Source organism: Schistocerca piceifrons, chromosome 6 (genome assembly GCF_021461385.2).
Source record: "Schistocerca piceifrons isolate TAMUIC-IGC-003096 chromosome 6, iqSchPice1.1, whole genome shotgun sequence".
NCBI lineage: Eukaryota > Metazoa > Arthropoda > Insecta > Orthoptera > Acrididae > Schistocerca > Schistocerca piceifrons.
In genome coordinates this window covers 115,447,820-115,464,135 of record NC_060143.1, presented here as the reverse complement: position 1 = coordinate 115,464,135, position 16,316 = coordinate 115,447,820, and the positions used below count along the sequence as shown (strand labels likewise).

At 40.2% G+C, this 16,316-nt stretch overlaps 1 protein-coding gene and 1 non-coding gene across 2 annotated transcripts in view; both read left to right on the top strand.

Annotated features, from left to right (window-relative positions):
- The window catches only part of LOC124802846 (vacuolar protein sorting-associated protein 28 homolog), a 63,801-nt gene extending 50,183 nt beyond the window's left edge, over positions 1 to 13,618 (top strand). The window contains exon 5 of the mRNA XM_047263867.1: positions 13,173 to 13,618. Coding sequence (XP_047119823.1) covers positions 13,173 to 13,439 — 267 coding nt within the window. The 3' untranslated portion in view covers positions 13,440 to 13,618. The remainder of the gene's footprint in view (positions 1 to 13,172) is intronic.
- Positions 753 to 827, top strand: Trnat-ugu. The gene has a single exon. It is a non-coding gene; the product is annotated as a tRNA-Thr (tRNA).
- Positions 13,619 to 16,316: the final 2,698 nt, after the last annotated feature.

Here is a 16,316-nt window from a genome sequence, read left to right as displayed (position 1 = left end):
TTACTGTCATTAGGCCATTACAGCGTTAGACAATTTTTTTTATACATCTTAAACATTAAATTAATAAACAGAACAGTACAGCTTATCAGTTGTTAGCTTACAATTCTATGTCACAGTCAAAAACCTCTTTTAATTCATAAAGAAGTTGGCAGCAGGACATTTATTTAATGTTTTCCTAAATGCACACCATGAAAAGTCTTGTAGCATCTGTGGAAGGCTATTAAATAGTTTATGGCTCACTAGCTCATAGCTATTGATTGTCCTTGATAGTCTTGGGTATAACATATGTACGGAATTATTTGTTCTTGTGTTGTGACCACGAATATTATTTCTACATTGTACTTCATGCAGATTCTTCTTTTTTTTTTACAGATTAACGCGAGGTATATATACAAATTTATAACACTTACTATTTTACATGCAGATAACAAGGTATATATGAAGGTAGTATCTGTTCCCAAAAGAACAGATACCATTGATGACCGTGCAGCTTCTCTAGAGTTAAATGATAATTAAATCGACACCCCTAGCTGCAAACAGGCATTGATATACAACATTGGGGATATGTAGAAAATGTGTGCCCCGACCGGAACTCGTATGGGACTTGGTAGATTAATCTGCCACGGGTAATGAGTGTGATGGGCAAACATCTATTAGGCGCACTACGAATGTCATGGTGTGGACATGTTGGGAATGTGGGTCTCACAGGGAGTGTGCAAGGGATAAGTCCCTGCAGGCGCACTACCATCTATGCCCTCGATGGCTCAGATGGATAGAGCGTCTGCCATGTAAGCAGGAGATCCCGGGTTCGAGTCCCGGTTGGGGCACACATTTTCTACATGTCCCTAATGATGTATATCAGCACCTGTTTGCAGCTAGGGTGTCAATTTAATTATCATTTCAGATAACAAGAGCTTACAATGTGCTTTATGTTGATAACATGTAATGACCCTGATTGCTTTCTTCTGCAAAAGTAATGTTTTGAACATGCCTAAAGTTTCCCAGAGGATAATTCCATATGACATAATACTTTGAAAAATGCAAAATAAAATGTTTTAATGTAGGCTGCTGGTACACATTTCATAAGACAGCTTAATAAGTAAATTGCTCTAGGCAATTTAACACTAATGTGTTGCTCTGAGGACAATTTGTCATCTAAGTATACCCCCCCAAGAACTTTATATGATTGGGATCATTAAAAGGGCTTTTGTTCTTTAGACCAAATACCATATTTTTTGTGTTTTGTTCTCATTCAGGAGAAACCCTTTTGACCCAAACCAATATGAATCTTAGGCAAGTGTATTGTCAACAGAATTGTATAGCTTATTCAAATCATTGTTATAATTTAGGAAGGTAGTGTCATCTGCAAATAGCACCTTATTGCAGCTTTGGACAGGTCATTGATTTTGACCAAAAACAAAAATTGATCCAGTAGAGATCCCTACGGAATTCCCACCTTAGTTTGTCTCTCGGTAGACTTTTCTGTCCCATTACACACAACTTGCCTACAGTTTTGGAGGCAAAACGTTAAGTTTTAGGCCGTTATCCCCGATGGCGTAGAAATGGAGATTCTGTAGAAACATGTCGTGTACTGCGCGGTTGAATGCTTTACTCAGGTCATAGAAAGTGGACTGAGCGGAGACTTTCTCCTCAAACACTTTAAGAACATATTTCATTTTTTTAAATCCATATTGTGCTGCATTGAATATTCCAAGTTTTTCAAAATGGGTGGACAGTTGAAGGTAAATGAAGTATTCTATTATTTTGACCCATACTGGAACTAGTGATGCAGGTCTGAAACTAGCAGGGTTATCTTTGCCACCCTTTTTATACACAGGAACCACCTTAGATAATTTAAGCTCCTCTCGAAAGCATCTCTCTGATGTACATTTATTTTATGCTTTTAGTCAATGGATGAACAATAAAATCAATTACTTTCTTCAGCTATTTGCAAGAATGTCATAAATAACAATGCTATCTGATGACTTGAAGTTCCTTACTATTTTTAATTCAGTAGTAGGTGTAACCTCAAAGTAAGTGAGACTATTATTGTAGGGTTGCCTATAAAAAAAATTTTCTGGGAGTTCTGATGGACTTGTATCAAATTTACTGATGCTATTGCTTCCTTCCTCCACAGATAAAATAATCATTAAACTCTTGTTATGAGATACTGATTTTGACCTTACATGACTCTGTGGCAACACTGTTTAGGAGATTCCAAGTAGTTCTGCATTTATTGTTAGAACACTCTATGCATTTTGTGACCTTTTTGCTTCAGTGACTGCTTTTTTATAATCGCTTCTCCCTCTTACATACAAGGATTTTGCATTTTTAGACTTAGTATTCTATATGTCTAACAGCATCAATATGTGGTATTTAGTTTTATACAGGGTTTTAGTGTACCAAGAATTTTTCTTTTTCAACGTATGCTTTTTACAACCTGTTGTCAGTTACTTACATCTTCTAATGGGAACACTATAATGAAATATTTGCAGAAGTGAGTGTAAAAAATTCAAAAATTATCTTATCTGTCTCTCTATTTGATAGACAATGATTATTACCAGTATTTCTCTGGCAAAAGCAATCCCTATCTTAAAGGTATTCCTTGAAATTGATTTTTTTTCATTGCTTATTGGCCTAGTGATCACTGTTTTTGAGTTATCTAAGGCGCCACTAAGGTTGACTGAGTTGATACTATTAGCATATATTGAGGACACATTTGTGGTCAGTAAAGGAAAACATTGTTACATCGCATTGAGCTTGGGCACATTTAAAATAACAAAAGCATTTTTTTAAGCATGCTAGTTCCCAAGCAGGTTTATAATTAACATACTGTAGGTTGAACTGTCACAATAGGTTTTTCAAATCACTAACACTATGCTTAACAGTTAACATGTCAAAATCAAAATTAAGATCCCCATGTATTATTATGATGTCATAGTTTGTGAATCTGTTGTCAGTGAGTCCACCAAGAAGGACATCCAGTTTCTCTAAGAAAACGCTAATAATACCATTGGGAGACCTGTGCAGTGATAACTGCTATTACCTTCATACTGCTAATTAGCTTCATACCTCGAATAACTATACCAGTAGCTTCAAAATTCAGTTCTTCACACATATCATCTAGATTTATGTTTACCAATTGAGCAATTGATTGATTTGCCAGCATAAATTGCACACCACCTCTCTTGTGAACTCTTCTGCAATAAACTATAATTTTCTAACTTAAAAAGTTCATCTTTAGTGGTCTAGTGTTCACATAAACACAAGAAGTCAACTTTTTCTCTAATGAACAGTCATTCAATACTAATTCCTTGTCCTTCACTCCATGAATGTCAATAAAATTGACGTCTGTATTCTGTTCTTCCATGCTTTTTGGATGATATTTGTTCTTGGATTTCTTAGCTAGTTTATCCAGTTTTTCACTCCCATCAAGACATTTTAGTTTCCCTTGTTTTTTTAATTGTTTAGCAAACATGTGTAAACATCCTACTTAATGTTAGTTACCCCAATCTATTTAGATGCAGACCACCCTTTCCAAGGCAGTTTTCATCTGGGAATTTATTTGGATCTATGAATATTGCTCCAAGACTATCACATTGTTCTTTTATGACACCATTTATTTTGCAGATGTATTTATCACTTACAGATTATCTTTTTATTGTTCCACTGATTATGAGCAGGGAACCTGCATATAGACACTTCTGAGCGAGTTGTTTCTTGTCTCATTGGTGATTTCTTCTTCACTGCCAATTTTATCAAATGTGTCCCATCATGTATTAGCTCACCACTATAGTTCTGCTTAAGTTAATTTTCTGCAGTATTTTGTTTTGAATTTTCAATATTTTTAAAAATGCTTCTTTAGTGGTTGCATTTTAATTCCAGGTCACACATCAATTTTGCGTCTCGGAACAGCGACATTTTTCAGTAATGAATCGCCTATCAATAGAAATTCATTTTTGTTTCTTTGCACACTTCAGCCACAACCTTTCCTTTTAGCATATGTTATCGACTTTTACTAATGTTTATATACAGGATTTTTGGCTTACTGAGGTTATCAGTAACTCATTGGGCACATCTGATGTATCAGACCTAAAGGTTTGATCATTAGTACTGCTAATACATGCACACGAGTTTTCATGGTATTGTTCTGTTTCCGTTTTCATGCTTTCAAACAGACACTGAACTGTTTTTCTCGTACTAATCTGTTATTTTCTCTACCTGGAGTGACCATTTTGTTGATCACCGTCCTGCTGCTGATGTAAGCACACAAATTAATGTGATGTCTTGTTTTTGTCTCACTGCTTTCAGATTCAAGGACCTCTTTTTCTCATAATAATTTATCTTTTTCTTGCCTTAAAATAGAGATTTCTCTTTTCAGCACCTCAGTGTCATTTTGTAGTATCTTGATAATTTCACTTTTTGTTTTTACTGCATTTTCTGGTTCGGACATTTCAAAACGTGAGCATGTGTATTTTAAGTTTATTTTGGCGGACTTTTCATGTAACCAGTAGTTGCACATAAACATATAGGATTCTTTTTATCACTTTCTTTTCACATTTTTTAAACAGTGAAATGTTCAGTTTTTCCGTATTTGACGAGAGCGAAACACTATCCTTTTCTGTGGTTGCCATCTTGTCACAAAATGCATACCTCATGTAAACATCATTAAGGTAAAATTAGAGAGATTAGAGCTCACATGGAGGCTTGCCAACAATCATTCTTTCTGCAAACCATTTGCAACTGGAAGGAATTTATCATGAGTCGAGGGCAAACTTGAAAGAACAACAATGCGTCATAAAACTGTTCAGTGATCTGTTGCATATTAAACTTGTACCTTTAATTTCATTTACATCTGATATGGATCCATTCCATTTCTTTCAGATGATCTGCTAGTTCTATTTCTATACTCTGCACCAATTTGGATTTTGAAAAAAGAAAGAAAGAAAGAAAAAAAACTGTAATGAAATCATTTATGAAGCCAGAAATGTTGATTGTTGAGTCTGTAATGCTAAAAGGTCTATGAAATAATCATGATTTACTCTCTGGGAAGCTTATTTATTTGGTATTTAATACTCTTAAGGATCTGAAGATGGTTAAAAACATTGACAGAAGAACTGCTTGAAGTTCAAGAAGAGAGTTGTCTTACCCATTGACAACGACAGATATTAGTCATGGTACCAGACTGATCAGAAGTGATCCTGTTTCTGGCCAAAATGACTAGATAAACTTTCCTCCATGCCCACAGAAAAGAATATAGTTTGGAGTTTCACAGTTCACCTAATGACTGAATTCCAAGAACGTATATTGTGTATGGTTGATGGATTCATTTGGATGCCACAGTCCTGCAGAAAAAGGCTTCATCTTCCACTATCATGGAAAAAACAGAAAGGCATTCAAACTACAGAGATGTGTACATTTTTTGGAAATAAGAAAGAGAGGAAAAAAGACTAACTGCTGGTCATGTAAATGGTGTATCAAACGATGAAAACTCCCGGCGGGAGTATCAACAATATATAAAAAGACAGAGTGCTGTTTACCATAAAGAAGACACATTAATTTGCAAACAGGCAGAATTAGGACACTTGCATAAAGCTTTCAGCCACAGTCTCCATCAGCAGAAGAGAAAAACACACCATTCGTACACACTAGCAAGCACACCTCATGCACATGATTGCCAACTCCAGCAAGTTGGGCCAGAATGCAACTGTCACATGGGATGGAAGCAGAAATCTGGAGCGGGCAAGGAAGGTGAAGGGATAGTAGTGTACAGGTGAGGGGAGAGAGGAACACTGTCTGGCAGGGACTAGAATGCCAACAGGTGCAGTGTCAGGAGGATGTGGGTCAGGGATTGAGGGGGGGGGGGGGGGGGGAGTGATAAAGGAGAGGAGTGGGAAAAGATGGGCAGGTGCATTGGCCATTGGCAGAGGATGGCAAACAGAGAAGATGGAAGACAAGAATGGAGACGAGATGATAGGACAGAGAGTGTGGAAACTATTGGCTAGAAGGTGTGGGGACAGTATGTTACCGTAAGTTGAGGCTGGGATAATTATGGGAGCACAGAATCTATTGTAAGGATAACTCCCATCTGCACAATTCAGAAAAGCCTGTGGTGGAAGGGGTGGATCCAGGTAGCTTGGGTAATGAGGTAGCCTTTGAAATTAAGCATGTTATGTTCAACTGCGTGTTGTGCCACAGGATAGTCTACTTTGCTCTCGGTCATGGTTTGGCAGTGGACATTCATCCTGGTGAACAGCTGGTTGGTAGTCACACAAATATAAAAACCTGTGCAATGATACCAGCAGAGCTGGCGAATGACATGGCTACTTTCATAGGTGGTCCAGCTCCTGGTAGGGTAGCATAAACCCGTGACAGGACTGGAATAGGAAATTCTGGGTTGGTGGATTGGGCAGGTCGAGCCCCTGGGTCTTGCACAGATATGTGATCATTGTGGCAAATGCCTGGGGTTGGGAGTGGCCTAGGGATGGACTAGGATGATGCAGAGTTTGGGTGGGCATTGGAACACCACTTTAAGAGGGATGACGTGATGACTGGCAATCAAAGCCCTGATGAAGGATGTGGTTATACTGCTCCAGCGTGTAGTATTGGGTGATGAAAGGGGTACTCCTTTGTAGCTGATTCTTGGGTATGGTGAGAGAATTGGGGGTGTGATGGGAAATGGCATGAGAGATCTGTTTGCAGACTAGGTCTGGGGGATAGTGCCTGTCCGTGAATGCCTTGGTGAGACCCTCAGCATGCTGGACAAGGGATTTCTTGTAACTGCAGATATGCCATCCCTGAGTGGCCATGCTGTAAGAGAGGGATTTTGTGGCATAGAAGGGATGACTGCAGTCAAAATGCAGGTTCTGTTGGTGGGTTTAATGTGGACAGAGGTGTGGATGGAACTATCAGAGAAGTGGAGGTCAACATCTAGGAAGGTGACACGCCGGTTTGCAGAGGACTGGGTGAAGTGGAGAGAAAGAAGGTGCAGAGGTTGTGAATGAATGAAGATATGGTGTCTTGGCAATTAGTCCAGATCGTGAACCTGAACCAGACTATGGGTTTGACGTTTTTGGAGGCTAGGAAGGTCTCGTCCGGGTGGCCCATAGACAGGTTGGCATAAGAGGAGTGCTGCAGATTTGTTTGTATGCCTTTCCTGGAAGAACAAGTAGTTGTTGGTCAGGATAAAGTTTGTAATATGTATGAGGAATGATGGAGTGGGTCTGGAGTGTGAAGAATGTTGGAACAGGTAGTGTTCAATAGGGGTAGGACCGTGGGCATGAGGGATGGTGTATAGGTAGGAGTGGGGATGATGGAGAATCGGTGAAGGAATTTGTTGGTATCTTTGACATGGGAGTCTAGATTATGGACAATTAGTTGGAGGTGTTGGTCAGTGAGGGCCAAAATTCTTTCATTGGGGGCACAATAACCAGCCGCAATGGGGCGTCCATTATTGTTGGGTTTGTGGAGTTTGGAAGCAGGTAGAAGGTGGGTCTGCGTGGTGTCATGGGGGTGAGGAGACAAAATGGATTCAGGGGGAGGTTCTGGAAGGGTCTAAGGCTTTAAGCAGGTATTCGAGCTTGTGATGGACTTGTGGTATGGGATTACTCTGGCGGAGTTTATAGCTGGAGGTATCAGATAATTGACGGAGACTTTCTGCGAGGTAGTCACTGCAATTCATAACAACAATGATGGAACCTTTGTCTGCAGGGAGGATGATTAGGTCATGATTCGTTTTAATGTTGTGTATGGCTATTTGTTCTTCCGCTGAAAGGTTGGTGTTTTGAGGAAGGACCTGGGGAAGGATGGTGAGGCTAAGTTGGAGGTAAGGAATACCTGGAAGGCGATTAGCGGGTGGTTAAGTGGCAGTGAGGGATCACAGTTGGATGGTGATATGAACTGGGAGAGGCAGGGTGCATTGTTGGAATTAGATTGGTTTTGGTTGGAGGGATTGGCGGCAAAGAAGTGCTTCCTTTGCAGGGAGCGGGTGAAGGTGAGTGGGTCTTTGACAAGTCCAGTATGATTAAAGTTAGGAATAGGGCTAAAGGTAAGGCCTTTGTATATGACTGAAACTTCTGTGGAGGTCAGAGTTTTGGTGAAAATTTTAACAGTGTTATGGTAATGTTTCAGCTCTGGATTTGGTGGATTGTTGGTAGGGAGTTTTGGGGGATGCGGCAAGTTGAAAAGGTTGGCTAGACAGGGTTAAGGTGCTGTGAGCGGTTGTCAAGGAGGAACACTGTGGGTAGGCTACGGGTTGGCTAGTGGTGCCCCAAGACGGCAGTAGGATGTCAGCATGTTTGATAACTTATGAAGGTGGTTTCTGGAATGCTCCTCCAGGTGCTTGAAAGCAAAGGATTCAATTTCAGAGATAGCAGGGATTGCACAGTAATAGTATCTTACAGAAGGAGCAGAGGTGGTTCTGATATGCCTGTGCAATGGAAATGCGTTTTTGTAGCACCACATTCACGAGGGCCATGGACTGGCGAAATCTGAAAAAGTTAAGGCCATTGTGAAAGGAGGGTTGGGTCATTTGGGGGATTCCATGGTTTAGGCAGCATTTGAGAAATAGGATATGGGTCTGGGTTTTAGCTAGGGAAAGGGATACTTTTCTGAGCTGATACAGAAAGATGTAATTGGAGTCCATTGTGGCAGCAGTGGTGCAAAGGTAACAGGAATGAATTGAAAGTGGCCAAAATAGATGTTGACGGTTTTGAGAAAACGTGAATAAGAGAAAAGATGCGTAAAAAACACATGAATACACATATCCAAAAATATGCACAGATACATAAAAATATCTACAAATGCATGAAACTGGGTGAAATCATATAAAAATACTCAAATATACATTAAGAATGTACAGCAATGTGGGAGAAAAGGAACAAATGAGGTATGGAGTGTGTGTGTGTGTGTGTGTGTGTGTGTGTGTGTGTGTGTGTGTGTTGTTGTGATAGGGAATGAAGGGGGGAGGGGGGATAAGGTAGACAGTGGGTCACAAGTTCATGTGGCATGGACAGGTGAGGAAAGTAAAATGCTAATGTACGCCAGGATGAGGGATGAAATGTGATAAATATAATTATAACTATTGGAGGAAAGAATGCGGGACATCAGATGTTGCATTAAGAAACTGTGCAGTCCAGAAACCTGTATTGTGTGTGTGTGATTTCTGATACAGTGTGGCTCAGAAGTAGATGCAATTTGGAAGGTGTTGAATAAACACAGGAAAGTAGAGAAAACATTTCAGGGTTGTAGGATGGAAGAAAAGAAGTTTGACAAAATCAAAAAGAGGAAACCTCAGGTAGGAAATTCAACAATGAAGGAAAATATAGAGTGCTACTTATCATAAAGAAGACACATTAAGTTGCAGACAGGCACAAGTAAAAGACACTTGCATAAAGGTTTCGGCCACAGCCATCATCAGCGAAAGAGAAACATGAACCATTCATACACACAAAGAAGCACACCTCATGCACTCATGACTGCCAACTGCAGCATCTCTGGCCGGAATGCAAGTATCACATGAGATGCAAGCACCAATCTGGAGGGGGCACACTAAGGGAAAAGGGATATTAGTGTATGGGTGGGGAGGGGAGGGGGGGGGGGGGAAGAGGAACACTGTCTGGTAGAGAGTGTAGGGACTAGAACGCCAACGGGCACAGCGTAAGAGATTGTGGGGCTTGGGGATGGGGAAAAAAGGAGAAGAGCAGGAAAAGATGGGCAGGTGCATTGGCAGAGGGTGGTAAACAAAGAAGGTGGGAGACAAGAATGAGAAGGTGATAGGACAGTGGAGGGAGGTGGAAACTGTTGATGGAGGGTGTAGGGATAATGTGTTTTCGTAGATTGAGGCTGAGATAATTACGAGAGCAGAGAATCTAGTGGTGGAAGGGGAGATTAAAACAGCTTGCGTAGTAAGGCAGCCATTGAAATCAAGCATGCTATGTTCAGCTGCATGTTGTGCCACAGGGTGGTCTACTTTGCTGTTGGCCACAGACTGACAGTGGCCATTCATGCTGGTGGACAGCTGGGTGGTAGTCATACAAATATAAAAGCTGTACAATGATTGCAGCAGGCTACCAAATGAGATGGCTGCTTTCACAGGTGACCCTGCTCCTGATGGTGTAGGATAAGCCTTTGACAGGACTGGAGATAGAAAGTGCTGGGTGGGTGGACTGGGGAGATCGTGCGCATGGGTCTTTCACAGAGATATGAACCTTGTTGCAAGATGTAGGGATTGGGAGTGGCATAGTGATGGACTATGGTGTTGTGGAGGTTGGGTGGACAGTGGAACATCACTTTAGAAGAGGTGAGAAAGATCTCAGGTAGGGTGTCCCTCATTTTAGGTCATAATGATAGGTAATCAAAGCCCTGGCAAAGGATGTGGTTCAGTTGTTCCAGTGCAGGGTGGTACTTGGTGACGAAAGGGCTTTGCAGACTAGGTCTGGAGGCTAATGCCTGTTTGTGAAGGCTTTGGTGAGACCATCAGCATACTGGACAAGGAATAATGTCATTGTAGATACGTCACCCATCAGGTCTGGGCCACCTGTGAAAGCAGCCATGTCATTTACCAGCTCTGCCGCAATCATTGCACAGCCTTTTTTATTTGTATGACTACCAATCAGTTGTCCACCAGGGTGAACGGCAGTTGCCAAACTGCAGCCAAGAGCAAAATAGACCACCCTGTGGCACAGCATGCACTTAACATGACATGCTTGGTTTCAATGGCTGCTCCCCTACCTGAGCTACCTGGATCCTCCCTTGTACCACCAGCTTTTCTGAGCTTAACAGACGGTTGTTATACTTACGATATTGCTGTGCAGGATAAACAAATGTAATACGATTTTATTTATGTTCTAAAGGCTGAAGCCTTTTTATGTGGCCTTTTATCTCCTATAATTTCCTGTTTATTTTGGGTCCATTTCACTGTCACCATCCTATCATTTTCTCAATGCATTTAAAGTGGAGTGACTACATCAAACAACCAAAATGGTAAAGAGCAGCAATTATTCATTGCTTCCGTTCTCGCTTTATTAGAGCAGATCCAGAATTCAGCTAGTAACTAGCCATTATCACAGTCATGGAGTGCATTCCACTTACCTAATGGAAGGTAATTTGATGAAGTTTTCACATAAAACTAACCATAGACAGATTCATTGGAAGAAATTTCTGGAAGTGTAGTCCACCTATAAAGGGGGTAGCTTACAAAACCTTCATTCAACCATTACTTGAATATTGCTCTTCACATGTAGACCCTTAGCAGATACGATTGGTAGAGGAAGCCAAGAGTAGTATTGTGTTTCGTCAAGAATGCATTTAGTAATCATAAAAGCATCACAAAGGTGCTCATCTAGTTCCAGTAGCAGATGCTACAAGAAAGGCAATGTGCATCACAGTGGGGTTTACTGTTAATATTCAGAAAGTGATGACCGAGCGAGGTGGCGCAGTGGTGAGCACACTGGACTCGCATTCGGGAGGACGACGGTTCAATCCCGCGTCCGGCCATCCTGATTTAGGTTTTCCGTGATTTCCCTAAATCGCTCCAGGCAAATGCTGGGATGGTTCCTTTGAAAGGGCACGGCCGACTACCTTTCCCGCCCTTCCCTAGTCCGATGAGACCGATGACCTCGCTGTTTGGTCTCTTCCCTCAAAACAACGCAACGCAACGCAGAAAGTGATGTATGTTGAGGAGTCAACGAACATTTTGCAACATCTCAAAAATATCTCACAAAAATAACAAAGGTCAAAATTCAGAGGTTCAAATGGACATGAAATATATTGCCTCATCAACAGTTGTTCTCTCCAACATTATTCATGATCAGTAGAGGGAAGGATGGGAGTGACAGTGATATATTAAGTACTCACCGCCAGATGGAATAATGCAGCTTGTGGAGGACAGATGAAGGAGTAGACTGAGAATATCCTTGTCAATATGTTACCATGTCCTTCAGTGTAAGATTATGTCTGTTGAGATGGACAGGTGAAAGATTCTGCTCTCTTGCCTTGCTGCCAAGGGCGAACAGTAAGCTGTAACTATTTGTTTTTGTTAGGGTTTAATGTATCAAAAAATTTCCTAGCTCTGTAATGTTTACTCATTAATAAATTATCCAATCTTCATGAATAGAATGATTCACTCACTGACTTGCCTCTTTTTTTTTAATTTTTATTTTAGTTTTAATTGTTCTTCTATACTGAATGGAGAATGAATTATTTGTTTATTGCAGTGATGATTACATCAATAGATCATACCTTCTGTCCCTATCAAACGTTACATTAGTATCTGAATACTTGGACTGACAATTTCAAAGAAACTGGATAGAATATTTGATTGTTACATGAGATGAACTGCAGTGCTCATTTCTGTTAAATAATTTTGATGATTTATTTCGTTACATTGGAATGAGTTAGGGTAATTACTCACTGTATATAGGAAGCACTCAGATATAAATAGGCAGATAAGGATTTGGAACAAGGCAGTGGACTTTCAGCACTGTGCTTGTCACAGGCCACTGCACCAGGACAACAAAGTTCTGTTGTCTTCTTTTTCTTCCTCCTCCTCCTCCTCCTCCTCCTCCTCCTCCTCCTCTTTTTTTGGAGAGAGGTGTGCACATGTGCATTTTTAATGCCTACTTTTCACTCAGTATTTCACTGTATATTAAGTGGTTCTTGACTCGTCTAATTGTTCGTATTCCTCCCAAGATTCTAGTACCATATTATTTTAATTAATCTTTAGTTCATCAGAGCACCTCTGCCTTTAGATGCACAACAGCCACCAGTGACCATATTATTTCATTTTGTTCTTGCAACTTATGATAAATGATCTACGACTTGTTGCTTGCTATCACATCCACCCCTTGGTAGGACAGTTGCCCTAGGAATTCGTAACACAATAAGCAACTTTAAGCTTAGCATAATTTTATCAGTTACACAAAAGTAATTATGCTTACGTACTGTCTGGCAACTATTTGCAAAAATACTTAATATAGACTGTTTTAGCGATCTGAGACACTTTACTGCAGCACACTTGTATTAATTTACTAATGTTGCAGTTCTCATTTGACAAATGTTCTATTAATATTAGTGGCTTTTCTTGTTGATTGTTGAGTAAATTCTATTATAATTCTTCAGAAATATTAAGTAAACCAATCATCATACTAATTTATTTATTTATTTATTTACAGCTCTTTATCACGATCATGGACAAACTAAGATTAGAAATAAAGGCCATGGATGAGCTTCATCCAGACCTCCGTGATCTGATGGATACAATGAATCGCTTAAGTCTCTTGGGATCAGATTTTGAGGGCAAACAAAAAGTGGCAAGTTGGCTTACAACTTTGTCTAGTATGCAAGCATCGGATGAACTGACAGATACTCAGGTGCGGCAACTTTTGTTTGACTTGGAATCCTCTTACACAGCCTTTAACAGAATTTTGCATCAGTCTTAGTGGACTGTAATTCACTTGTACATAGAGTGCAGAATTTCATTGGTGTGAAGACAATAAAAGTGGTGTGGATATATTTCAGTGCCTCCTGTGAGAAATATGTCACTATATAATGTGAATGCTTGTAAGGAGTATAAAATGTATAAGAAAATAAGTTTAAATAAAATGATATAAGATTGATATTCATTGGTTCATGCTACTAACTCAGAGTTGTCATAGATAGTAGCCGTGTGTGTGTGTGTGTGTGTGTGTGTGTGTGTGTGTGTGTGTGTCTACTGTTTCTGACGGACTTTTTGTCCGAAAACTAAAAGTTAAGCAGTTTTTTCATTGGGTCTGCCTATGACTCAACACCACCTCTATGTGGTGAGTAGCAATCTATTCCTTCCGTATTGTTGTTAGTCCATCGTAGACTTTCTGTTGTTTGATCCTTCAACATTTTATTGTATTCTGTGTTTTATCATTTTGGGAGGAAAGGGGAGGCGCATTTTTTGGACATTCAGCAGACTAGTAGCTGATGACAATAAGAATGTAGACTAAAGAGTATATCAGTAACTTGAAAGCGGAACAACAACCAGAAAGAAGCTATAAAGAGAACTGAGGTAAGAAAAAGTAAGTGTAATAGTTATTATGTTGAATGTTCCTGACAGCTGTCCGCCATACTGAGAACTGCGCAGACATCTTTACATTTCCTGGACCACTTTCTACTTACTGTTTATGCTGTGTAGAAGTGACTGCAAAAGACAAAGATCTGGACTAGAGGCCCATTGAAGCACACTTTTTAATTTATTGGTGAAGTTCATTACTGCACTCATACCACCATGAGTTGAATTGTGCATAATTATAGTCATTGCAAATGAAAGTTAAAAAAAATAGTGCTAAGAACATTTGTGATAAACATAGTGTTGACTTACCAGCTGCCAAATTAGGAGCAACAGTGGAACTGAAAGACCCAAAATTTTGAAGACTGCTTTCGGATCTGTAGCTTTGGAATCACTTAAGTCTGTCATCAGTAAAAGGTGGAGAATAGGAAAAATGAAAGGTGTATACATATGCATTACAGCTCCCTTAAAAATTATGTTGGGGCTCCTTTCATAACTGTGTAGCCTTGGATTACATGGCTCAGTGGGCCCTGTCAAAAGATTACAGTATTGTTCGTAAAATTTGACCGTGCTTGTCATATGATGAGTGATTTAAATAATGTTAAACCTGGACATTCCATTGTTAGACTGAATGATTACTAACAACACCAGCATTATCACCAAGTGTCAGAGTGACAAAGGAAGGATGAGATTTATAATTGATGACAATACACAGTCCAGAAGGAAGGAGATATGATGTCTGCAGTTAATAGCTAACGTTGATTGAATTCTCAGTTGGTACTGGATTGAACATAGCAGTCACATTAAAAAGGAAACACTTTGCTGATGTTCTGAATATATATTTGCAACATCTCAGGAAGGAGTTTCAATTTTAATATTCATAAATAGCTAAGTTTCTTTGATCACCACCAAGGCACCAATTGACATTACCTTTTTCTTGACATAGATTCAGGCCAGTTTTCTCTCAGCATCATTTGAGCAGTGTTTTTCCTTCTGCAAACCACACTCGTACTACCGATAAAAGAACACTACATACATGTTATTGTTTCTACTGCATTTTGTTCAAGAATTTTGGGGGAAGGCATGTTGCTTGCCATAACCACATTGTTTCCAAGTTATATATCCCTGACCTGTGAAACAACACACTTCTTGAAGCTCAATCCCATTGGCTGGATTCAGATTAGACAAAACAGGTTTCCAATCCATGAAGTGATCATTAAGACCACCCTCCTGTTACTATAAGCCCTATTGTGCCTCAGCGAACACGGTTAGGCGCAGTTACGAAACAACATAATGTTTCAGTGTATTGTTGGTTGAACTACCTGTATTGTGACAATGCGGTAATTTCACCGAAGCGCCCACAATCATAAGATGAGCTATGTATACATGAGATAAATAGACATTGTTAGTAAGCAACTTGTGGAGTACCACTTGCACATAACACTGACATAATTGCTCACATGAAAATCTGCACACATACCCATTATTATTTCCAAAGTGAAACCTTTGTAGTTTGTAATAAACTGAAGAAGTTGAAGTATATACAAAAGAACCATCAAGTACCTTTGACACTCTGCCTGTTATTGTTGAATCATCATTTGAATGAGCTGACTGGCATGGTTGAGAGACAAGTGGATCACAAAGAATTGGCGAAATGTTTCTCCCATACTTGTGAGGAGCATTAGTGTCTTCTTGGTATTGTTTTTAAACAGTTCACTTCTTTGCTTATAAGTTTTTGATTTCTACAGGAAAATGGTGTAGCTCTCTTCCCTGGACTTTCCCACCCCAAAAAAGTAGATTAATAAACATGTGTCTACATTAATTTGTCCACCTCTGATAGAGAGAGTCTTACATATACAACAAATAATTCATCTGTCCATTTCTCCTTTTAACAGGCATTGTAATTGTTGGATTGAGAGGGGGCGAAGGGGGTATAAATCTGCTTGATTTAAGCAGTTACATGTTAAAAGCCCTGTGCTGTCAGAAGATACATACCTCTTCAATTCATAGATAACACACTTTTGCACAACGAAGTTCTTCTCTACCATTCATCTCGGTATGCTTATGTCTTCCCCCCCCCCCCGTCCCCCCTCCCCCTCTCCCTCTCCCTCTCCCTCTCCCTCTCCCTCTCCCTCTCCCTCTCCCTCTCCCTCTCCCTCTCCCTCTCCCTCTCCCTCTCCCTCTCCCTCTCCCTCTCCCTCTCCCTCTCCGTCTCCGTCTCCGTCTCCCTCTCTCCCCGTGTCTCCCTCTCTCCCCGTGTCTCCCTCTCTCCCCGTGTCTC